The following is a 26492-nucleotide window of genomic DNA, read 5'->3' as shown; positions in this document are numbered from 1 at the left end:
CTCCCCTGCACTCAACCCCCAGTCACTCCCCCCAGCCCCCTAGTCACTCCCCCCAGGCCCCCCCAACCCTCTTCCCAGTCACTCCCCCCAGGCCCCCCCAACCCTCTTCCCGGTCACTCCCCCCAGCCCCCCAATCACTCCCCCCAGCCCCCTAGTCACTCCCCCCCAGGCCCCCCCAACCCTCTTCCCAGTCACTCCCCCCAGGCCCCCCCAACCCTCTTCCCAGTCACTCCCCCCAGGCCCCCCCAACCCTCTTCCCAGTCACTCTCCCCCAGCCCTCCCAGTCACTCTCCCCCAGCCCTCCCAGTCACTCTCCCCCAGCCCTCCCAGTCACTCTCCCCCAGCCCTCCCAGTCACTCTCCCCCAGCCCTCCTAGTCACTCTCCCCCAGCCCTCCTAGTCACTCTCCCCCAGCCCTCCTAGTCACTCTCCCCCAGCCCTCCTAGTCACTCTCCCCCAGCCCTCCTAGTCACTCTCCCCCAGCCCTCCTAGTCACTCTCCCCCAGCCCTCCTAGTCACTCTCCCCCAGCCCTCCTAGTCACTCTCCCCCAGCCCTCCTAGTCACTCTCCCCCAGCCCTCCTAGTCACTCTCCCCCAGCCCTCCTAGTCACTCTCCCCCAGCCCTCCTAGTCACTCTCCCCCAGCCCACCTAGTCCCCAGCCCTCCTAGTCACTCTCCCCCATCCCTCCTAGTCACTCTCCCCCAGCCCTCCTAGTCCCTCTCCCCAGTCCCCCAGCCCTCCTAGTCACTCTCCCCCATCCCTCCTAGTCACTCTCCCCCATCCCTCCTAGTCACTCTCCCCCAGCCCTCCTAGTCACTCTCCCCAGTTCCCCAGCCCTCTCCCCAGTCCCCCAGCCCTCTCCCCAGTCCCCCAGCCCTCTCCCCAGTCCCCCAGCCCTCTCCCCACCAGCCCTCTCCCCAGTCCCCCAGCCCTCTCCCCAGTCCCCCAGCCCTCTCCCCAGTCCCCCCGCCCTCTCCCCAGTCCCCCAGCCCTCTCCCCACCAGCCCTCTCCCCAGCAGTACTCACCTTGCCACATAGCTGAGTATGTGTGCCCGGATCACCATGCCCGCCTGTCTCCGCACCTTTTCCCTCTCCTTCTCCAGCCTGCGTTCCAGCTCTTCCTTCAGGAACACCTGCAGGACATGACACACGGCACGGCCCACACGGCACGGCCAGGCAGAGAGAGGGATGGAGGTTAGTTCCTGTAGGATAGTTAGTTCTTCTTGAGAAGGTCTGGATGCAGTCCGTTTATTAGCTGTTTGCTGCAGAGCTCCTAGCTGTTAGCTACTCCCCCTGCTAACTGTTAGCTACGCAGCCTATTAGCTACTCTCACTGTTAGCTACTCTTCTTCTCTCCGGGTTAAGTCCTCTTGATAAGGACTGGGACCGACCGGCCGGTCTGCCCTGCTGGTTTCAGCTACTCTCAAAGAGCTATAGCTACTTTCCTGGCTATTCTCCCTGACTGTCACTGCAGAGAGCCCAGCGGAACACTATGACGGTGCTGCTACTGCAAAGAGTCAGTGTTGTGTTGTTAGTCCCACAGCTAACATCCTGTCTGTGTTCTGGCTCTCTGGCTTCTTACAGACTACTAAGAGAGAGACAGGAGAGAGACAGGAGGGGAGGAGGCAGGGCGAGGAGGCAGGGCGAGAGAGAGACAGGAGGGGAGGAGGCAGGGCGAGAGAGAGACAGGAGGGGAGGAGGCGGGGCGAGAGACAGGAGGGGAGGAGGCGGGGCGAGAGAGAGACAGGAGGGGAGGAGGCAGGGCGAGGAGGCAGTGCAAGAGAGAGACAGGAGGGGAGGAGGCAGGGCGAGAGAGAGACAGGAGGAGGTAGGGCGAGAGAAAGAGACGGACGGGGCGAGAGAAAGAGACGGACGGGGCGAGAGAAAGAGACAGACGGGTTGGGAGGGGAGGTGCACAGGCAGAGAGAGACACTAGAGGGGAGGGGAGAGGATGGCACTCCTCCAAGAGCAGACCACTCCCCTCCTCATGAAAGAAGAGCATTCCATTGGGGCTAGTTAACCCCTCCCTGACTGAATACTGTAGGTTTATCAGCTCTCAGTTCCTGCTAACTGCCAGTAATCACAGGCACACAGCTGCAGTCCTGCTCCTCAGTCCCACCCCCACCCCAGCTCCCCAACCCGCTTCCTCTGTCCCACCCCAGCTCTCAACCCGCTTCCCCTGTCCCACCCCAGCTCCCCAACCCGCTCCCCTGTCCCACCCCCACCCCAGCTCCCTAACCCGCTTCCTCTGTCCCACCCCAGCTCCCAACCCGCTTCCCCTGTCCCACCCCAGCTCCCCAACCCGCTTCCTCTGTCCCAACCCGCTTCCCCTGTCCCACCCCCACCCCAGCTCCCCACCCCACTTCCCCTGTCCCACCCCCACCCCCAACCCACTTCCCCTGTTCCACCCCCACCCCCAACCCACTTCCCCTGTTCCACCCCCACCCCGACCCCAGCTCCCCAACCCACTTCCCCACCCACTTCCTCTGTCCCACCCCAGCTCCCCAACCCACTTCCCCACCCCACTTCCCCTGTCCCACCCCAGCTCCCCAACCCACTTCCCCACCCCACTTCCCCTGTCCCACCCCAGCTCCAACCCGCTTCCTCTGTCCCACCCCAGCTCCCAACCCGCTTCCCCTGTCCCACCCCAGCTTCCCAACCCGCTTCCTCTGTCCCAACCCGCTTCCCCTGTCCCACCCCCACCCCAGCTCCCCACCCCACTTCTCCTGTCCCACCCCCACCCCCAACCCACTTCCCCTGTTCCACCCCCACCCCCACCCCAGCTCCCCAACCCACTTCCCACCCCACTTCCTCTGTCCCACCCCAGCTCCCCAACCCACTTCCCCACCCCCACCCCACTTCCTCTGTCCCCCCCCCCCCCCCCTGAGCTCCTGTTTCTCCTCTACACTCTCCGAGTCAGAGAGAGGAAGCTTCTGGACCACATCCTCAACACCGTCTGGTCCTAGCTTCCTCATCACACAGACATGGATATAATTAGACTGATTCTACACAGGAAATGCAATCCCAACCTCTGCCTTCAAACCCGCCTTACTTTCCTACCTTTAACCACAAAAATATGGCCCTCATAACCACAACACTAAACGCACAAAGGCATGACACATCATTGTGGGAACGTGCAAAAAAAATATTATACACACACCAACGTTCACTTGGGAAATAGTATTGTATTGTGACCCCCAACTCAATGTGCATCCGGAGTTAACAGAGGATAAAAGGCCTTGGAAGAAACTGTTCATCTCTAGGCTTCCATAGAAGGGCTGTGTACAATTTAAACTGTCAATAAACTAACATTACACGGTCCATAAACTAACATTACACGGTCCATAAACTAACATTACACGGTCCATAAACTAACATTACACGGTCCATAAACTAACATTACATTACACGGTCCATAAACTAACATTACACGGTCCATAAACTAACATAACATTACACGGTCCATAAACTAACATTACATTACACGGTCCATAAACTAACATTACACGGTCCATAAACTAACATTACACGGTCAATAAACTAACATTACACGGTCCATAAACTAACATTACACGGTCCATAAACTAACATTACACGGTCAATAAACTAACATTACACGGTCAATAAACTAACATTACACGGTCCATAAACTAACATTACACGGTCAATAAACTAACATTACACGGTCAATAAACTAACATTACACGGTCAATAAACTAACATTACACGGTCCATAAACTAACATTACATTACACGGTCCATAAACTAACATTACACGGTCCATAAACTAACATTACACGGTCCATAAACTAACATTACACGGTCCATAAACTAACATAACATTACACGGTCCATAAACTAACATAACATTACACGGTCCATAAACTAACATAACATTACACGGTCCATAAACTAACATTACACGGTCAATAAACTAACATTACACGGTCAATAAACTAACATTACACGGTCAATAAACTAACATTACACGGTCCATAAACTAACATTACACGGTCCATAAACTAACATTACATTACACGGTCCATAAACTAACATTACACGGTCCATAAACTAACATTACACGGTCCATAAACTAACATTACACGGTCCATAAACTAACATTACACGGTCCATAAACTAACATTACACGGTCCATAAACTAACATTACACGGTCAATAAACTAACATTACACGGTCCATAAACTAACATTACACGGTCCATAAACTAACATTACACGGTCAATAAACTAACATTACACGGTCAATAAACTAACATTACACGGTCCATAAACTAACATTACACGGTCAATAAACTAACATTACACGGTCAATAAACTAACATTACACGGTCAATAAACTAACATTACACGGTCCATAAACTAACATTACACGGTCCATAAACTAACATTACATTACACGGTCCATAAACTAACATTACACGGTCCATAAACTAACATTACACGGTCCATAAACTAACATTACACGGTCCATAAACTAACATAACATTACACGGTCCATAAACTAACATAACATTACACGGTCCATAAACTAACATAACATTACACGGTCCATAAACTAACATTACACGGTCAATAAACTAACATTACACGGTCAATAAACTAACATTACACGGTCAATAAACTAACATTACACGGTCCATAAACTAACATTACACGGTCCATAAACTAACATTACATTACACGGTCCATAAACTAACATTACACGGTCCATAAACTAACATTACACGGTCCATAAACTAACATTACACGGTCCATAAACTAACATTACACGGTCAATAAACTAACATTACACGGTCAATAAACTAACATTACACGGTCAATAAACTAACATTACACGGTCAATAAACTAACATTACACGGTCCATAAACTAACATTACACGGTCAATAAACTAACATTACACGGTCAATAAACTAACATTACACGGTCAATAAACTAACATTACACGGTCAATAAACTACCATTACACGGTCAATAAACTAACATTACACGGTCCATAAACTAACATTACATTACACGGTCCATAAACTAACATTACATTACACGGTCCATAAACTAACATTACACGGTCCATAAACTAACATTACACGGTCCATAAACTAACATTACACGGTCCATAAACTAACATAACATTACACGGTCCATAAACTAACATTACACGGTCCATAAACTAACATTACACGGTCCATAAACTAACATTACACGGTCCATAAACTAACATAACATTACACGGTCCATAAACTAACATAACATTACACGGTCCATAAACTAACATAACATTACACGGTCCATAAACTAACATTACACGGTCCATAAACTAACATTACACGGTCAATAAACTAACATTACACGGTCCATAAACTAACATTACACGGTCCATAAACTAACATTACATTACACGGTCCATAAACTAACATAACATTACACGGTCCATAAACTAACATAACATTACACGGTCCATAAACTAACATTACATTACACGGTCCATAAACTAACATTACACGGTCCATAAACAAACATTACATTACACGGTCCATAAACTAACATTACACGGTCCATAAACTAACATTACACGGTCCATAAACAAACATTACATTACACGGTCCATAAACTAACATTACACGGTCCATAAACAAACATTACACGTTCCATAAACAAACATTACACGTTCCATAAACAAACATTACACGTTCCATAAACTAACATTACACGGTCCATAAACAAACATTACACGTTCCATAAACAAACATTACACGTTCCATAAACAAACATTACACGTTCCATAAACAAACATTACACGTTCCATAAACAAACATTACACGTTCCATAAACAAACATTACACGTTCCATAAACAAACATTACACGTTCCATAAACAAACATTACACGTTCCATAAACGAACATTACACGTTCCATAAACAAACATTACACATTCCATAAACAAACATTACACGTTCCATAAACAAACATTACACGTTCCATAAACAAACATTACACGTTCCATAAACAAACATTACACGTTCCATAAACAAACATTACACGTTCCATAAACAAACATTACACGGTCCATAAACAAACATTACACGGTCCATAAACTAACATTACACGGTCCATAAACTACCATAACATTACACGGTCCATAAACTAACATTACACGGTCCATAAACTAACATTACACGGTCCATAAACTAACATTACACGGTCCATAAACTAACATTACATTACACGGTCCATAAACTACCATTACATTACACGGTCCATAAACTACCATTACACGGTCAATAAACTAACATTACACGGTCCATAAACTAACATAACATTACACGGTCCATAAACTAACATAACATTACACGGTCCATAAACTAACATTACACGGTCCATAAACTAACATTACACGGTCAATAAACTAACATTACACGGTCCATAAACTAACATTACACGGTCCATAAACTAACATTACATTACACGGTCCATAAACTAACATAACATTACACGGTCCATAAACTAACATAACATTACACGGTCCATAAACTAACATTACATTACACGGTCCATAAACTAACATTACACGGTCCATAAACAAACATTACATTACACGGTCCATAAACTAACATTACACGGTCCATAAACTAACATTACACGGTCCATAAACAAACATTACATTACACGGTCCATAAACTAACATTACACGGTCCATAAACAAACATTACACGTTCCATAAACAAACATTACACGTTCCATAAACAAACATTACACGTTCCATAAACTAACATTACACGGTCCATAAACAAACATTACACGTTCCATAAACAAACATTACACGTTCCATAAACAAACATTACACGTTCCATAAACAAACATTACACGTTCCATAAACAAACATTACACGTTCCATAAACAAACATTACACGTTCCATAAACAAACATTACACGTTCCATAAACAAACATTACACGTTCCATAAACAAACATTACACGTTCCATAAACAAACATTACACATTCCATAAACAAACATTACACGTTCCATAAACAAACATTACACGTTCCATAAACAAACATTACACGTTCCATAAACAAACATTACACGTTCCATAAACAAACATTACACGTTCCATAAACAAACATTACACGGTCCATAAACAAACATTACACGGTCCATAAACTAACATTACACGGTCCATAAACTACCATAACATTACACGGTCCATAAACTAACATTACACGGTCCATAAACTAACATTACACGGTCCATAAACTAACATTACACGGTCCATAAACTAACATTACATTACACGGTCCATAAACTACCATTACATTACACGGTCCATAAACTACCATTACACGGTCAATAAACTAACATTACACGGTCCATAAACTAACATTACACAGTCTGCACTTCCTTACCTCCTGCCAAATGTATGACCATATTAGAGACACATATTTCCCTCAGATCAAACAGACCTGGTCATGCTACACATCTGTATTCACCCACCACCATTCTACACCTCGTCCCTCTGGGGGTTCCACACACAGACAGACCACAAGTCACGTCCTCTAGTCCACATATTGACTCTCTGCCTGGCCTTCTGGACTTCACCTCCGTAGTCAGTCTTATTGTCTATTTCACCCCTGGTGTCCTGCACCCTAATACAGCGTGTCATGGAGATAACACTAAATTAGAGGTGTCCCGCATCCTAATACAGCGTGTCATGGAGCTAACACTAAATTAGAGGTGTCCTGCACCCTATTACAGCGTGTCATGGAGATAACACTAAATTAGAGGTGTCCTGCACCCTATTACAGTGTGTCATGGAGCTAACACTAAATTAGAGGTGTCCTGCACCCTATTACAGCGTGTCATGGAGCTAACACTACGTTAGAGGTGTCCTGCACCCTATTACAGCGTGTCATGGAGATAACACTAAATTAGAGGTGTCCTGCACCCTATTACAGCATGTCATGGAGCTAACACTAAATTAGAGGTGTCCTGCACCCTATTACAGCGTGTCATGGAGCTAACACTACGTTAGAGGTGTCCCGCACCCTATTACAGTGTGTCATGGAGCTAACACTAAATTAGAGGTGTCCCGCACCCTATTACAGCGTGTCATGGAGCTAACACTAAATTAGAGGTGTCCTGCACCCTATTACAGCGTGTCATGGATCAAACACTAAATTAGAGGTGTCCTGCACCCTATTACAGCATGTCATGGAGCTAACACTACATTAGAGGTGTCCTGCACCCTATTACAGCGTGTCATGGAGCTAACACTACGTTAGAGGTGTCCTGCACCCTATTACAGCGTGTCATGGAGCTAACACTAAATTAGAGGTGTCCTGCACCCTATTACAGCGTGTCATGGAGCTAACACTAAATTAGAGGTGTCCTGCACCCTATTACAGCATGTCATGGAGCTAACACTACATTAGAGGTGTCCTGCACCCTATTACAGCGTGTCATGGAGCTAACACTAAATTAGAGGTGTCCTGCACCCTATTACAGCGTGTCATGGAGCTAACACTACGTTAGAGGTGTCCTGCACCCTATTACAGCGTGTCATGGAGCTAACACTAAATTAGAGGTGTCCTGCACCCTATTACAGCGTGTCATGGAGATAACACTAAATTAGAGGTGTCCTGCACCCTATTACAGCGTGTCATGGAGCTAACACTAAATTAGAGGTGTCCTGCACCCTATTACAGCGTGTCATGGAGCTAACACTAAATTAGAGGTGTCCTGCACCCTATTACAGCGTGTCATGGAGCTAACACTAAATTAGAGGTGTCCTGCACCCTATTACAGCGTGTCATGGAGCTAACACTAAATTAGAGGTGTCCTGCACCCTATTACAGTGTGTCATGGAGCTAACACTAAATTAGAGGTGTCCTGCACCCTATTACAGCGTGTCATGGAGCTAACACTAAATTAGAGGTGTCCTGCACCCTATTACAGCGTGTCATGGAGCTAACACTAAATTAGAGGTGTCCTGCACCCTATTACAGCGTGTCATGGAGCTAACACTAAGTTAGAGGTGTCCTGCACCCTATTACAGCGTGTCATGGAGCTAACACTAAATTAGAGGTGTCCTGCATCACTATAAGTAAGGTGTCCGTGGCGCCAGACAGATAACCAATACGTGGCTGATGAGGTTTGTTGTTAGCCTAAAGCTGATGCTCCTTCGGTCCCTGTTCTTATAACCTATAACATGTAACTCTACCCTGTTCGACCCTGTAAACCCCTGGGTCACAGTACACGCAGCAGAGTACGCCGTGTGAGAGTGTGATGCGTGGTCAGATCCACGGGGGGCCAGCGTACCTTAGTCTTCCCCAGCTGCCAGTCTCTCTTGGCGGGGTCGTATGACATCAGCAGCTCTGTGCACCTCCCTCTCTGGTCGTCTGTTGGATGCTCGTCTTTCAGGATCATCTTGTACCTGCACAGGGAACAGAGACGCACACAGATCAGACACGGATCCGACACGGATCCGACAAATCAAACGGGCCGGACGTGTCGAAGGAGCACGACGTCACATGACACCCAGACAGTTGACAGCAGCACAATAGGAAATCAACACATGAACTCAATGACGCAGGTGAACGCTGAGTCCTCATGTTCTGCTGTTTTGTAAGAGGGTAGAAAGGCCAACATGAGCCTTGGTGGTGCGCAGCGGGGGGTGGCCGTGCCATTGACCCCGATCAAAGAACATCCCCGGCGTTCGTCGACACCCAGCAGGTGATTCTACACGTTGAAACCCCGGGGTTCGTCGACCCCCAGCAGGTGATTCTACACGTTGAAACCCCGGGGTTCGTCGACACCCAGCAGGTGATTCTACACGTTGAAACCCCGGGGTTCGTCGACCCCCAGCAGGTGATTCTACACGTTGAAACCCCGGGGTTCGTCGACCCCCAGCAGGTGATTCTACACGTTGAAACCCCGGGGTTCGTCGACCCCCAGCAGGTGATTCTACACGTTGAAACCCCGGCGTTCGTCGACACCCAGCAGGTGATTCTACACGTTGAAACCCCGGCGTTCGTCGACACCCAGCAGGTGATTCTACACGTTGAAACCCCGGCGTTCGTCGACACCCGGCAGGTGATTCTACACGTTGAAACCCCGGGGTTCGTCGACCCCCAGCAGGTGATTCTACACGTTGAAACCCCGGGGTTCGTCGACACCCGGCAGGTGATTCTACACGTTGAAACCCCGGGGTTCGTCGACACCCAGCAGGTGATTCTACACGTTGAAACCCCGGCGTTCGTCGACACCCAGCAGGTGATTCTACACGTTGAAACCCCGGCGTTCGTCGACACCCGGCAGGTGATTCTACACGTTGAAACCCCGGCGTTCGTCGACACCCGGCAGGTGATTCTACACGTTGAAACCCCGGCGTTCGTCGACACCCGGCAGGTGATTCTACACGTTGAAACCCCGGCGTTTGTCGACCCCCAGCAGGTGATCTACCGTGCACGGGAGACGGTGATGTTGGTCTGTCTTCCCTGTAAAAGACCGTTGTCCGTTTTTCTCACCTGCTGCAGAAGTCTGTAAAGGTCCTGCGGACAGGGAATCCAGCCCTGCGGATCTTCACCGTCTCCAACATCCCAGAATACCTCAGCTGGTTCAGGACCACTTCTGGGTCAAACATGTTGGCGTTCTGAGAAGTACAAAACATACAGAATTACTTTTCAACTCTAACTCTGTGAGAACACACAACAGTACTATAGTTTACAGTACAGAGGGAACACACAACAGTCCTATAGTTGACAGTACAGAGGGAACACACAACAGTACTATAGTTTACAGTACAGAGGGAACACACAACAGTCCTATAGTTGACAGTACAGAGGGAACACACAACAGTACTATAGTTGACAGTACAGAGGGAACACACAACAGTACAGAGGGAACACACAACAGTACAGAGGGAACACACAACAGTACAGAGGGAACACACAACAGTACAGAGGGAACACACAACAGGACTATAGTTGACAGTACAGAGGGAACACACAACAGTACAGAGGGAACACACAACAGTACAGAGGGAACACACAACAGTACAGAGGGAACACACAACAGTCCTATAGTTGACAGTACAGAGGGAACACACAACAGTACAGAGGGAACACACAACAGTCCTATAGTTGACAGTACAGAGGGAACACACAACAGTACAGAGGGAACACACAACAGTCCTATAGTTGACAGTACAGAGGGAACACACAACAGTCCTATAGTTGACAGTACAGAGGGAACACACAACAGTACAGAGGGAACACACAACAGTACAGAGGGAACACACAACAGTACAGAGGGAACAAACAACAGGACTATAGTTGACAGTACAGAGGGAACACACAACAGGACTATAGTTAACAGTACAGAGGGAACACACAACAGTACAGAGGGAACACACAACAGTACTATAGTTGACAGTACAGAGGGAACACACAACAGTAGTAAGCTTGTTTTACAGAAGGACGATACAAGGTGTTTAGGAGCTGGAATTCTGTTCCATGTCCTTAACCCACAGGACTGTTTCAGTCCAATATAAATCAACTCTATTGTTCTCAGCTGCTCTGTTCTGACTGCGTCATGTTGTTCCTCAGTGCTGCTTATCACACTGCACAATCACTTAACTCTGATTCACATCTCACTGGCTGTGTGTGTGTGTGTGTGTGTGTGTGTGTGTGTGTGTGTGTGTGTGTGTGTGTGTGTGTGTGTGTGTGTGGTGGTATCCTACCATCAGGCATGTTATCAACCTGTTGTTCAGAGGAGTGCCAGGACTTGAATGTACAACAAACAAAGTCCCTGTGGTACAGCTAAGCCCCCCCCCCCCCCCAGAGACAACAGCATTCCCTGTGGTACAGCTAAGCCCCCCCCCAGAGACAACAGCATTCCCTGTGGTACAGCTATGCCCCCCCCCAGAGACAACAGCATTCCCTGTGGTACAGCTAAGCCCCCCCCCAGAGACAACAGCATTCCCTGTGGTACAGCTAAGCCCCCCCCAGAGACAACAGCATTCCCTGTGGTACAGCTAAGCCCCCCCCCCCAGAGACAACAGCATTCCCTGTGGTACAGCTAAGCCCCCCCAGAGACAACAGCATTCCCTGTGGTACAGCTAAGCCCCCCCCAGAGACAACAGCATTCCCTGTGGTACAGCTAAGCCCCCCCCAGAGACAACAGCATTCCCTGTGGTACAGCTAAGCCCCCCCCAGAGACAACAGCATTCCCTGTGGTACAGCTAAGCCCCCCCCAGAGACAACAGCATTCCCTGTGGTACAGCTAAGCCCCCCCCAGAGACAACAGTATTCCCTGTGGTACAGCTAAGCCCCCCCCCCAGAGACAACAGCATTCCCTGTGGTACAGCTAAGCCCCCCCCAGAGACAACAGCATTCCCTGTGGTACAGCTAAGCCCCCCCCAGAGACAACAGCATTCCCTGTGGTACAGCTAAGCCACCCCCCCCCCCCCCCCAGAGACAACAGCATTCCCTGTGGTACAGCTAAGCCCCCCCAGAGACAACAGCATTCCCTGTGGTACAGCTAAGCCCCCCCAGAGACAACAGCATTCCCTGTGGTACAGCTAAGCCACCCCCCCCCCCCCCAGAGACAACAGCATTCCCTGTGGTACAGCTAAGCCCCCCCCCCCCCCCAGAGACAACAGCATTCCCTGTGGTACAGCTAAGCCCCCCCCAGAGACAACAGCATTCCCTGTGGTACAGCTAAGCCCCCCCCAGAGACAACAGTATTCCCTGTGGTACAGCTAAGCCCCCCCCCCAGAGACAACAGCATTCCCTGTGGTACAGCTAAGCCCCCCCCAGAGACAACAGCATTCCCTGTGGTACAGCTAAGCCCCCCCCAGAGACAACAGCATTCCCTGTGGTACAGCTAAGCCACCCCCCCCCCCCCCAGAGACAACAGCATTCCCTGTGGTACAGGTAAGCCCCCCCCCCCCCCCCAGAGACAACAGCATTCCCTGTGGTACAGCTAAGCCCCCCCAGAGACAACAGCATTCCCTGTGGTACAGCTAAGCCCCCCCAGAGACAACAGCATTCCCTGTGGTACAGCTAAGCCACCCCCCCCCCCCCCAGAGACAACAGCATTCCCTGTGGTACAGCTAAGCCCCCAGAGACAACAGCATTCCCTGTGGTACAGCTAAGCCCCCCCCCCCCCCCAGAGACAACAGCATTCCCTGTGGTACAGCTAAGCCCCCCCCCCCCCCCCAGAGACAACAGCATTCCCTGTGGTACAGCTAAGCCCCCCCCAGAGACAACAGCATTCCCTGTGGTACAGCTAAGCCCCCCCCAGAGACAACAGCATTCCCTGTGGTACAGCTAAGCCCCCCCCAGAGACAACAGCATTCCCTGTGGTACAGCTAAGCCCCCCCCAGAGACAACAGCATTCCCTGTGGTACAGCTAAGCCCCCCCCCCCCCCCCCCCCCCCCAGAGACAACAGCATTCCCTGTGGTACAGCTAAGCCCCCCCCAGAGACAACAGCATTCCCTGTGGTACAGCTAAGCCCCCCCCAGAGACAACAGCATTCCCTGTGGTACAGCTAAGCCCCCCCAGAGACAACAGCATTCCCTGTGGTACAGCTAAGCCCCCCCCCCCAGAGACAACAGCATTCCCTGTGGTACAGCTAAGCCCCCCCCAGAGACAACAGCATTCCCTGTGGTACAGCTAAGCCCCCCCAGAGACAACAGCATTCCCTGTGGTACAGCTAAGCCCCCCCCAGAGACAACAGCATTCCCTGTGGTACAGCTATGCCCCCCCCCCAGAGACAACAGCATTCCCTGTGGTACAGCTAAGCCCCCCCAGAGACAACAGCATTCCCTGTGGTACAGCTAAGCCCCCCCAGAGACAACAGCATTCCCTGTGGTACAGCTAAGCCCCCCCCAGAGACAACAGCATTCCCTGTGGTACAGCTAAGCCCCCCCCCCCCCCAGAGACAACAGCATTCCCTGTGGTACAGCTAAGCCCCCCCCCCCCCCAGAGACAACAGCATTCCCTGTGGTACAGCTAAGCCCCCCCCCCCCCCCAGAGACAACAGCATTCCCTGTGGTACAGCTATGCCCCCCCCAGAGACAACAGCATTCCCTGTGGTACAGCTAAGCCCCCCCAGAGACAACAGCATTCCCTGTGGTACAGCTAAGCCCCCCCAGAGACAACAGCATTCCCTGTGGTACAGCTAAGCCACCCCCCCCCCCCCCCCAGAGACAACAGCATTCCCTGTGGTACAGCTATGCCCCCCCCCCAGAGACAACAGCATTCCCTGTGGTACAGCTAAGCCCCCCCAGAGAAAACAGCATTCCCTGTGGTACAGCTAAGCCCCCCCCAGAGACAACAGCATTCCCTGTGGTACAGCTAAGCCCCCCCCCCAGAGACAACAGCATTCCCTGTGGTACAGCTAAGCCCCCCCAGAGACAACAGCATTCCCTGTGGTACAGCTAAGCCCCCCCCAGAGACAACAGCATTCCCTGTGGTACAGCTATGCCCCCCCCCCAGAGACAACAGCATTCCCTGTGGTACAGCTAAGCCCCCCCCCAGAGACAACAGCATTCCCTGTGGTACAGCTAAGCCCCCCCAGAGACGACAGCATTCCCTGTGGTACAGCTAAGCCCCCCCAGAGACAACAGCATTCCCTGTGGTACAGCTAAGCCCCCCCCAGAGACAACAGCATTCCCTGTGGTACAGCTAAGCCCCCCCCCCCCCAGAGACAACAGCATTCCCTGTGGTACAGCTAAGCCCCCCCCCCCCCCAGAGACAACAGCATTCCCAGTGGTACAGCTAAGCCCCCCCCAGAGACAACAGCATTCCCTGTGGTACAGCTAAGCCCCCCCCAGAGACAACAGTATTCCCTGTGGTACAGCTATGCCCCCCCCCCCCCAGAGACAACAGCATTCCCTGTGGTACAGCTAAGCCCCCCCCCCCCCCCAGAGACAACAGCATTCCCTGTGGTACAGCTAAGCCCCCCCCCAGAGACAACAGCATTCCCTGTGGTACAGCTAAGCCCCCCCAGAGACAACAGCATTCCCTGTGGTACAGCTAAGCCCCCCCCCAGAGACAACAGCATTCCCTGTGGTACAGCTAAGCCCCCCCCAGAGACAACAGCATTCCCTGTGGTACAGCTATGCCCCCCCCAGAGACAACAGCATTCCCTGTGGTACAGCTAAGCCCCCCCCAGAGACAACAGCATTCCCTGTGGTACAGCTAAGCCCCCCCCCCCCCCCAGAGACAACAGCATTCCCTGTGGTACAGCTAAGCCCCACCAGAGACAACAGCATTCCCTGTGGTACAGCTAAGCCCCCCCCAGAGACAACAGCATTCCCTGTGGTACAGCTAAGCCCCCCCCCCCCCCCAGAGACAACAGCATTCCCTGTGGTACAGCTAAGCCCCCCCCCCCCCCCCCCCCAGAGACAACAGCATTCCCTGTGGTACAGCTAAGCCCCCCCCCCCCCCCCCCAGAGACAACAGCATTCCCTGTGGTACAGCTAAGCCCCCCCCCCCCAGAGACAACAGCATTCCCTGTGGTACAGCTAAGCCCCCCCCCCCCCCCCCCCCCCCCCAGAGACAACAGCATTCCCTGTGGTACAGCTAAGCCCCCCCCAGAGACAACAGCATTCCCTGTGGTACAGCTAAGCCCCCCCAGAGACAACAGCATTCCCTGTGGTACAGCTAAGCCCCCCCCAGAGACAACAGCATTCCCTGTGGTACAGCTAAGCCCCCCCCAGAGACAACAGCATTCCCTGTGGTACAGCTAAGCCCCCCCCAGAGACAACAGCATTCCCTGTGGTACAGCTAAGCCCCCCCCCAGAGACAACAGCATTCCCTGTGGTACAGCTAAGCCCCCCCCCAGAGACAACAGCATTCCCTGTGGTACAGCTAAGCCCCCCCAGAGACAACAGCATTCCCTGTGGTACAGCTAAGCCCCCCCCAGAGACAACAGCATTCCCTGTGGTACAGCTAAGCCCCCCCCAGAGACAACAGCATTCCCTGTGGTACAGCTAAGCCCCCCCCAGAGACAACAGCATTCCCTGTGGTACAGCTAAGCCCCCCCCCAGAGACAACAGCATTCCCTGTGGTACAGCTAAGCCCCCCCCAGAGACAACAGCATTCCCTGTGGTACAGCTAAGCCCCCCCCAGAGACAACAGCATTCCCTGTGGTACAGCTAAGCCCCCCCCAGAGACAACAGCATTCCCTGTGGTACAGCTAAGCCCCCCCCAGAGACAACAGCATTCCCTGTGGTACAGCTATGCCCCCCCCACCCCCCCCAGAGACAACAGCATTCCCTGTGGTACAGCTATGCCCCCCCCACCCCCCCCAGAGACAACAGCATTCCCTGCATGTGTCAATGTAATTACACAGCCTTAATTTTTCCTTGTGCAGATACCTGGAAGCTGAAAATTTACATTTTTTCATGGCATCACCTCATGTTTCAGCATGATAATGCTGAGCCCCCAATTGCTGGAAGCTGAAAATGGCCCAGTTCTTCCATTGCCTGCATACTCACCAGACATGTCACATACTGAGCATGTTTGGAATGCCCTGGATTGACGTGTACGACAGCGTGTTCCAGTAACTTCACACATTGAAGAGGAGTGGGATGACATTCCACAGGCCACAATTCACAGTCAACTCTATGTGAAGGAGATGTGTCGCGCTGCATGAGGTAAATGGTGGTCACACCAGATACTGACTGGTTTTCTGATCCACGCCCCTACCTTTAAGGTATTGTGGATTCGGAAAGTATTCAGACCCCTTGACTGTTTCCACATTTTGTTACGTTACAGCCTTATTCTAAAATGTATTAAATAGTTTTTTCCCCCTCATCAATCTACACACAATACCCCATAATGACATCACAATACCCCATAATGACATCACAATACCCCATAATGACATCACAATACCCCATAATGACATCACAATACCCCATAATGACATCACAATACCCCATAATGACATCACAATACCCCATAATGACATCACAATACCCCATAATGACAAAGAAAAAACAACCGTTTTATGGCCATTTTTGTAAATGTATAAAAAAAAAAAAAAAACTGAAATATTACATTTCCATAAGTACTCAGACCCTTTAGTCAGTACTTTGTTGAAGCACCTTTAGCAGCGATTACAGCCTCAAGTCTTCTTGGGTATGATAATACAAGCTTGACCTGTATTTGGGGAGTTTCTCCCATTCTTCTCTGCAGATCCTCTCAACCTCCCTCAGGTTGGATGGGGAGCGTCGCTGCACAGCTATTTTCAGGTCTCTCCAGAGATGTTCAATCGGGTTCAAGTCCGGGCTCTGGCTGGGCCACTCAAGGACATTCAGAGACTTGTCCCAAAGCCACTCCTGCGTTGTCTTGGGTGTGTGCTTAGGGTCGTTGTCCTGTTGGAAGGTGAACCTTCGCCCCAGTCTGAGGTCCGGAGCGCTCTGGAGCAGGTTTTCATCAAGGATCTCTCTGTACTTTGCTCCATTCATCTTTCCCTTGATCCTGACTAGTCTCCCAGTCCGTGCCGCTGAAAAACATACCCACAGCATGATGCTGCCACCACCATGCTTCACTGTAGGGATGGTGCCAAGTTTCCTCCAGACGTGACGCTTGGCATTCAGGCCAAATAGTTCAATCTTGGTTTCATCAGACCAGAGAATCATGCTTCTCATAGTCTGAGTCTTTAGTTGCCTTTTGGCAAACTCCAAGCAGGTTGTCTTGCGTCTTTTACTGAGAAGTAGCTCCGTCTGGCCACTCTACCATAAAGGCCTGATTTGTGGAGTGCTGCAGAGATGGTTGTCCTTCTGGAAGGTTCTCCCGTCTCCACAGAGGAAGTATGGAGCTCTGTCAGAGTGACCATGTTCTTGGTCACCTCCCTGACCAAGGCCTTTCTCCCCCGATTGCTCAGTTTTGCCGGTCTGCCAGCTCTAGGAAGAGTCTTGGTGGTTCCAAACTTGTTCCATTTAAGAATGATGGAGGCCACTGTGTTCTTGGGGACCTTCAATGCTGCATAAATGTTTTGGTACCCTTCCCCAGATCTGTGCCTCGACACAATTCTGTCTCGGAGCTCTACAGACAATTCCTTCGACCTCATGGCTTGGTTTTTGCTCTGACGTGCACTGTCAACTGTGGGACCTTATATAGACAGGTGTGTGCCTTTCCAAATCATGTCCAGTCAATTGAATTTACCACAGGTGGACTCCAATCAAGTTGAAGAAACATATCAAGGATGATCAATGGAAACAGGATGCACCTGAGCTCAATTTCAAGTGTCTCATAGCAAAGGGTCTGAATACTTATGTAAATAAGGTGTTTGGCTCTGTTCAGACAGAGGGGTCAGAGGTTTGGCTCTGTTCAGACAGAGGGGTCAGAGGTTTGGCTCTGTTCAGACAGAGGGGTCAGAGGTTTGGCTCTGTTCAGACAGAGGGGTCAGAGGTTTGGCCCTGCTCAGACAGAGGGGTCAGAGGTTTGGCCCTGCTCAGACAGAGGGGTCAGAGGTTTGGCCCTGCTCAGACAGAGGGGTCAGAGGTTTGGCCCTGCTCAGACAGAGGGGTCAGAGGTTTGGCCCTGCTCAGACAGAGGGGTCAGAGGTTTGGCCCTGCTCAGACAGAGGGGTCAGAGGTTTGGCCCTGCTCAGACAGAGGGGTCAGAGGTTTGGCCCTGCTCAGACAGAGGGGTCAGAGGTTTGGCCCTGCTCAGACAGAGGGGTCAGAGGTTTGGCCCTGCTCAGACAGAGGGGTCAGAGGTTTGGCTCTGTTCAGACAGAGGGGTCAGAGGTTTGGTTCTGCTCAGCCAGAGGGGTCAGAGGTTTGGTTCTGCTCAGACAGAGGGGTCAGAGGTTTGGCCCTGTTCAGAGGGGTCAGAGGTTTGGCTCTGTTCAGAGGGGTCAGAGGTTTGGCTCTGTTCAGAGGGGTCAGAGGTTTGGCCCTGCTCAGCCAGAGGGGTCAGAGGTTTGGCCCTGCTCAGACAGAGGGGTCAGAGGTTTGGCCCTGCTCAGACAGAGGGGTCAGAGGTTTGGCCCTGCTCAGACAGAGGGGTCAGAGGTTTGGCTCTGTTCAGACAGAGGGGTCAGAGGTTTGGCTCTGTTCAGACAGAGGGGTCAGAGGTTTGGCTCTGTTCAGACAGAGGGGTCAGAGGTTTGGCTCTGTTCAGACAGAGGGGTCAGAGGCTTGGTTCTGTTCAGACAGAGGGGCCAGAGGCTTGGTTCTGCTCAGACAGAGGGGTCAGAGGCTTGGTTCTGTTCAGACAGAGGGGCCAGAGGCTTGGTTCTGTTCAGACAGAGGGGTCAGAGGTTTGGCTCTGTTCAGACAGAGGGGTCAGAGGTTAGGCTCTGTTCAGACAGAGGGGTCAGAGGTTAGGCTCTGCTCAGACAGAGGGCTCTGCACTTTTGTACATAGTCCCCCCATTTTAGGGGACCAAAAGTATTGTGAAAATTCAAAAGTGTATTAATATAGTAAAAAGTTAAGTATTTGGTTCCATATTCATAGCATGCATTGACTACATCTATTGTGAGGCTAAACATTTTCTGTTTGTTTTGGTTGTCTTTGAGATTATTTTGTGGCCAATAGAAATGAATGGTACACTCAGAAAAACTGGTTCCAAAACGATTCTTCGCTGTCCCCATAGGAGACAACACTTTTGGGTTCCATGTAGAACCCTCTGTGCAAAGGGTTCTCCATGGAACACAAAAGGGTTCTCCATGGAACACAAAAGGGTTCTCCATGGAACACAAAAGGGTTCTACCTGGAACCAAAAAGGGTTCTACCTGGAACCAAAAAGGGTTCTTCACAGAGTTCTCCTAAGGGAACAGCCGAAGAACCCTTTTAGGTTCTAGAAAGCACCTTTTCTTCTAAGAGTGTACTTAATGTAGTGACTTTTATTGTAAATAATAGAATATGTTTCTAAACACTTCTACATTAACGTGGATGCTACCATGGTTACGGATAATCCTGAAGGAATCGTGAGTAATGGTGACTGAGAAAGTTAGAAGCACGCATATACCCCCCAAGACATGCTAACCTCCAGACTGTCTTATCCACAAGGCGGCCGGGGACAAGACAGCAGACGACCATCAAAACTTTGAATAGCAGTTAGATATGGAATTGCTCTGATCTGCCTGCCTCTGGCACCTATGAGTGCACAGTAACAGACGAGTTCACTTTCAGTAGCTGGAGATTGGGGTGAATACTGAATGACCCACCTTGTCCATGTTGGGGGTGAATACTGAATGACTCACCTTGTCCATGTTGTGGTGAATACTGAATGACTCACCTTGTCCATGTTGTGGTGAATACTGAATGACCCACCTTGTCCATGTTGGGGTGAATACTGAATGACCCACCTTGTTCATGTTGTGGTGAATACTGAATGACCCACCTTGTCCATGTTGTGGTGAATACTGAATGACCCACCTTGTTCATGTTGGGGTGAATACTGAATGACCCACCTTGTCCATGTTGGGGTGAATACTGAATGACCCACCTTGCCCATGTTGGACCCACCTTGTCCATGTTGTGGTGAATACTGAATGACCCACCTTGTCCATGTTGTGGTGAATACTGAATGACCCACCTTGTCCATGTTGTGGTGAATACTGAATGACCCACCTTGTTCATGTTGTGGTGAATACTGAATGACCCACCTTGTTCATGTTGGGGTGAATACTGAATGACCCACCTTGTTCATGTTGGACCCACCTTGTCCATGTTGTGGTGAATACTGAATGACCCACCTTGTTCATGTTGGACCCACCTTGTTCATGTTGGGGTGAATACTGAATGACCCACCTTGTCCATGTTGTGGTGAATACTGAATGACCCACCTTGTTCATGTTGGGGTGAATACTGAATGACCCACCTTGTTCATGTTGGGGGTGAATACTGAATGACCCACCTTGTCCATGTTGTGGTGAATACTGAATGACCCACCTTGTCCATGTTGTGGTGAATACTGAATGACCCACCTTGTCCATGTTGTGGTGAATACTGAATGACCCACCTTGTCCATGTTGGGGTGAATACTGAATGACCCACCTTGTCCATGTTGTGGTGAATACTGAATGACCCACCTTGTCCATGTTGTGGTGAATACTGAATGACCCACCTTGTCCATGTTGGGGTGAATAATGAATGACCCACCTTGTCCATGTTGGGGTGAATACTGAATGACCCATGTTGGGGTGAATACTGAATGACGCACCTTGTCCATGTTGGACCCACCTTGTCCATGTTGTGGTGAATACTGAATGACCCACCTTGTTCATGTTGGGGGTGAATACTGAATGACCCACCTTGTTCATGTTGGGGTGAATACTGAATGACCCACCTTGTTCATGTTGGGGTGAATACTGAATGACCCATGTTGGGGTGAATACTGAATGACGCACCTTGTCCATGTTGGACCCACCTTGTCCATGTTGTGGTGAATACTGAATGACCCACCTTGTTCATGTTGGGGTGAATACTGAATGACCCATGTTGGGGTGAATACTGAATGACGCACCTTGTCCATGTTGGACCCACCTTGTTCATGTTGTGGTGAATACTGAATGACCCACCTTGTTCATGTTGTGGTGAATACTGAATGACCCACCTTGTCCATGTTGGACCCACCTTGTCCATGTTGGGGTGAATACTGAATGACCCACCTTGTCCATGTTGGGGTGAATACTGAATGACCCACCTTGTTCATGTTGTGGTGAATACTGAATGACCCACCTTGTCCATGTTGGACCCACCTTGTCCACGTTGGGGTGAATACTGAATGACCCACCTTGTCCACGTTGGGGTGAATACTGAATGACCCACCTTGTTCATGTTGGGGTGAATACTGAATGACCCACCTTGTTCATGTTGGGGTGAATACTGAATGACCCATGTTGGGGTGAATACTGAATGACCCACCTTGTTCATGTTGGGGTGAATACTGAATGACCCATGTTGGGGTGAATACTGAATGACCCACCTTGTTCATGTTGGGTTTGATGCAGCGCACGAAGAAAGGGTTGGAGGCACCCAGAGTGTTCATCAAGGAATGGAGAGAGTCCTGCAGAAACACAACAACAGTACCTACAGTTGAAGTCGGAAGTTTACGTACACCTCAGCCAAATACATTTAAACTCAGTTCTTCACAATTCCTGATATTTAATCCTAGTAAAAATTCCCTGTCTTAGGTCAGTTAGGATCACCACTTCATTTTAAGAATGTGAAATGTCAGAATAATAGGTGAGAGAAGGATTTATTTCAGCTTTTATTTCTTTCATCACATTCCCAGTGGGTCAGAAGTTTACACACACTCAATTAGTATTTGGTAGCATTATCTTTAAAATGGTTTAACTTGGGTCAAATGTTTCGGGTAGCCTTCCACAAGCTTCCCACAATAAATTGGGTGAATTTTGGCCCATTCCTCCTGAGAGAGCTGGTGTAACTGAGTCAGGTTTGTAGGCCTCCTTGCTCGCACACGCTTTTTCAGTTCTGCCCACAATTTTCTATGGGATTGAGTTCAGGGCTTTGTGATGGCCACTCCAATACCTTGACTTTGTTAAGCCATTTTGCCACAACTTTGGAAGTATGCTTGGGGTCATTGTCCATTTGGAAGACCCATTTGCGACCAAGTTTTAACTTCCTGACTGATGTCTTGAGATGTTGCTTCAATACATCCACATAATTTTCCTCCTCATGATGCCATCTATTTTGTGAGGTGCACCAGTCCCCCCTCCTTCAGCAAAGCACCCCCACAACATGATGCTGCCACCCCCGTGCTTCACGGTTGGGATGGTGTTCTTCGGCTTGCAAGCCTCCCCCTTTTCCTCCAAACATAACGATGGTCATTATGGCCAAACAGTTCTATTTTTGTTTCATCAGACCAGAGGACATTTCTCCAAAAAGTACAATCTTTGTCCCCATGTGCAGTTGGAAACTGTAGTCTGGCTTTTTTATGGCGGTTTTGGAGCAGTGGCTTCTTCCTTGCTGAGAATCCTTTCAGGTTATGTCGATATAGGACTCGTTTTACTGTGGATATAGATACTTTTGTACCTGTTTCTTCCAGCATTTTCACAAGGTCCTTTGCTGTTGTTCTGGGATTGATTTGCACTTTTCACACCAAAGTACGTTCAACTCTAGGACACAGAACGCATCTCCTTCCTGAGCGGTATGACGGCTGCGTGGTCCCATGGTGTTTATACTTGCGTACTATTGTTTGTACAGATGAACGTGGTACCTTCAGGCTTTTGGAAATTGCTCCCAAGGATGAACCAGACTTGTGGAGGTCTACAATTTTTTTTCCTGAGGTTTTGGCTGATTTTCCCATGATGTCAAGCAAAGAGGCACTGAGTTGGAAGGTAGGCCTTGAAATACATCCACAGGTACACCTCTACTTGACTCAAATTGTGTCAATTAGCCTATGAGTAACTTCTAAAGCCATGATATAATTTTCTGGAATTTTCCAAGCTGTTTAAAGGCACAGTCAACTTAGTGTATGTAAACTTCTGACCCACTGGAATTGTGATACAGTGAATTATAAGTGAAAAAATCTGTCTGTAAACAATTGTTAGAGACATGACTTATGTCATGCACAAAGTAGATGTCCTAACCGACGTGCCAAACTATAGTTTGTTAACAAGAAATTTGTGGTGGTTGAAAAACGAGTTAATGACTCCAAACTAAGTGTATGTAAATTTAAACTGTAGATACGGAATCAGAAACATGACATCTAGATACGGAATCAGAAACACAACTATAGATGTAGATACGGAATCAGAGGCTCCTCATCTCCTGCTGACCAGGGTGTTTACAGGCTCTAGCCTCCTAGGCTCCTCATCTCCTGCTGATCAGGGTGTTTACAGGCTCTGGCCTCCTAGGCTCCTCATCTCCTGCTGACCAGGGTGTTTACAGGCTCTGGCCTCCTAGGGTCCTCATCTCCTGCTGACCAGGGTGTTTACAGGCTCTGGCCTCCTAGGGTCCTCATCTCCTGCCTGACCAGGGTGTTTACAGGCTCTGGCTACAGGACTATATTTACCCAGCAGTGCCAACAAGGACCATTGAACCTAGCACTCTCTCTCACTCAGACTGACTGTCTCCAGTAAAACACTGCCAGGGGGACTTGCAGATGAGGAGCTGCAGTCCAGGCTAAATCCCCTCCATGTCAGTTATGGCATGTTAAACCCCCCACCCATCTCACATGGAATTCTCTCTCTATATATATATATACACTGCTCAAAAAAATAAAGGGAACACTTAAACAACACAATGTAACTCCAAGTCAATCACACTTCAGTGAAATCAAACTGTCCACTTAGGAAGCAACACTGATTGACAATAAATTTCACATGCTGTTGTGCAAATGAAATAGACAAAAGGTGGAAATTATAGGCAATTAGCAAGACACCCCCAATAAAGGAGTGATTCTGCAGGTGGTGACCACAGACCACTTCTCAGTTCCTAAGTCATGTGTTATAACCTGCTGTGTCTCTCTCTCTCTCTCCAGACTAACCAGTACTACATGAAGCCCAGAGTGGCGGATCACCAGTTTGGCATCAAGCACTATGCTGGAGAGGTAAATTACCTTCAAGGAGCTCAACACTTGAGAAGGACTCTCTCTAAAACACAAACAAAAGACTATTCAAAACGCTTAGGGAAACTGTCAACCTCATGATCAAGGCAATCCGTATCATGGCATAGCCAAAAGGATTCTATGTGACTCTACAGTATAGTGAAGGTTATGGTTAGGAGGTCAGAGGTTGACTATGATCCTCTGTGATTGGTCCTCACCCTGAACTGAGAGCTGACAGTGGGTTAGGGTTAGGGGTTAGAGGTCCTCACCCTGAACTGAGAGCTGACAGTGGGTTAGGGTTAGAGGTTAGAGGTCCTCACCCTGAACTGAGAGCTGACAGTGGGTTAGGGTTAGAGGTTAGAGGTCCTCACCCTGAACTGAGAGCTGACGGTGGATTAGGGTTAGAGGTTAGAGGTCCTCACCCTGAACTGAGAGCTGACGGTGGGTTAGGGTTAGAGGTTAGAGGTCCTCACCCTGAACTGAGAGCTGACAGTGGGTTAGGGTTAGAGGTTAGAGGTCCTCACCCTGAACTGAGAGCTGACAGTGGGTTAGGGTTAGAGGTTAGGGGTTAGAGGTCCTCACCCTGAACTGAGAGCTGACAGTGGGTTAGGGTTAGAGGTTAGAGGTCCTCACCCTGAACTGAGAGCTGACAGTGGGTTAGGGTTAGAGGTTAGAGGTCCTCACCCTGAACTGAGAGCTGACGGTGGTTTAGGGGTTAGAGGTCCTCACCCTGAACTGAGAGCTGATGGTGGGTTAGGGTTAGAGGTTAGAGGTTAGAGGTCCTCACCCTGAACTGAGAGCTGACAGTGGGTTAGGGGTTAGAGGTCCTCACCCTGAACTGAGAGCTGACAGTGGGTTAGGGTTAGAGGTTAGAGGTCCTCACCCTGAACTGAGAGCTGACAGTGGGTTAGGGTTAGAGGTTAGAGGTCCTCACCCTGAACTGAGAGCTGACAGTGGGTTAGGGTTAGAGGTTAGAGGTCCTCACCCTGAACTGAGAGCTGACAGTGGGTTAGGGTTAGAGGTTAGAGGTCCTCACCCTGAACTGAGAGCTGACAGTGGGTTAGGGTTAGGGGTTAGAGGTCCTCACCCTGAACTGAGAGCTGATGGTGGGTTAGGGTTAGGGGTTAGAGGTCCTCACCCTGAACTGAGAGCTGACAGTGGGTTAGGGTTAGAGGTTAGAGGTCCTCACCCTGAACTGAGAGCTGACAGTGGGTTAGGGTTAGAGGTTAGAGGTCCTCACCCTGAACTGAGAGCTGACGGTGGATTAGGGTTAGAGGTTAGAGGTCCTCACCCTGAACTGAGAGCTGACGGTGGATTAGGGTTAGAGGTTAGAGGTCCTCACCCTGAACTGAGAGCTGACGGTGGGTTAGGGTTAGAGGTTAGAGGTCCTCACCCTGAACTGAGAGCTGACAGTGGGTTAGGGTTAGAGGTTAGAGGTCCTCACCCTGAACTGAGAGCTGACAGTGGGTTAGGGTTAGAGGTCCTCACCCTGAACTGAGAGCTGACAGTGGGTTAGGGTTAGAGGTTAGAGGTCCTCACCCTGAACTGAGAGCTGACAGTGGGTTAGGGTTAGAGGTTAGAGGTCCTCACCCTGAACTGAGAGCTGACGGTGGTTTAGGGGTTAGAGGTCCTCACCCTGAACTGAGAGCTGATGGTGGGTTAGGGTTAGAGGTTAGAGGTTAGAGGTCCTCACCCTGAACTGAGAGCTGACAGTGGGTTAGGGTTAGGGGTTAGAGGTCCTCACCGTGAACTGAGAGCTGACAGTGGGTTAGGGTTAGAGGTCCTCACCCTGAACTGAGAGCTGACAGTGGGTTAGGGTTAGAGGTTAGAGGTCCTCACCCTGAACTGAGAGCTGACAGTGGGTTAGGGTTAGAGGTTAGAGGTCCTCACCCTGAACTGAGAGCTGACGGTGGGTTAGGGTTAGGGGTTAGAG

General features: G+C 49.7%; 1 protein-coding gene across 1 annotated transcript in view; it reads right to left on the bottom strand.

Annotated features, from left to right (window-relative positions):
• The window catches only part of myo10l3 (myosin X, like 3), a 206928-nt gene that overhangs the window by 82521 nt on the left and 97915 nt on the right, over positions 1 to 26492 (bottom strand). Inside the window, exons 18-21 of the mRNA XM_055871886.1 lie at positions 21974 to 22054; positions 10543 to 10667; positions 9335 to 9449; positions 1027 to 1133 (exon numbers count right to left, since the gene is read on the bottom strand). Of these exons, the coding sequence (XP_055727861.1) occupies positions 1027 to 1133; positions 9335 to 9449; positions 10543 to 10667; positions 21974 to 22054 (428 nt within the window). The remainder of the gene's footprint in view (positions 1 to 1026; positions 1134 to 9334; positions 9450 to 10542; positions 10668 to 21973; positions 22055 to 26492) is intronic.

This window comes from Salvelinus fontinalis, chromosome 19 (assembly GCF_029448725.1).
Source record: "Salvelinus fontinalis isolate EN_2023a chromosome 19, ASM2944872v1, whole genome shotgun sequence".
In the NCBI taxonomy this organism is placed as follows: domain Eukaryota; kingdom Metazoa; phylum Chordata; class Actinopteri; order Salmoniformes; family Salmonidae; genus Salvelinus; species Salvelinus fontinalis.
Note: the sequence above shows the minus strand (reverse complement) of the source record. Positions and strands in the feature narration are given on the sequence as shown.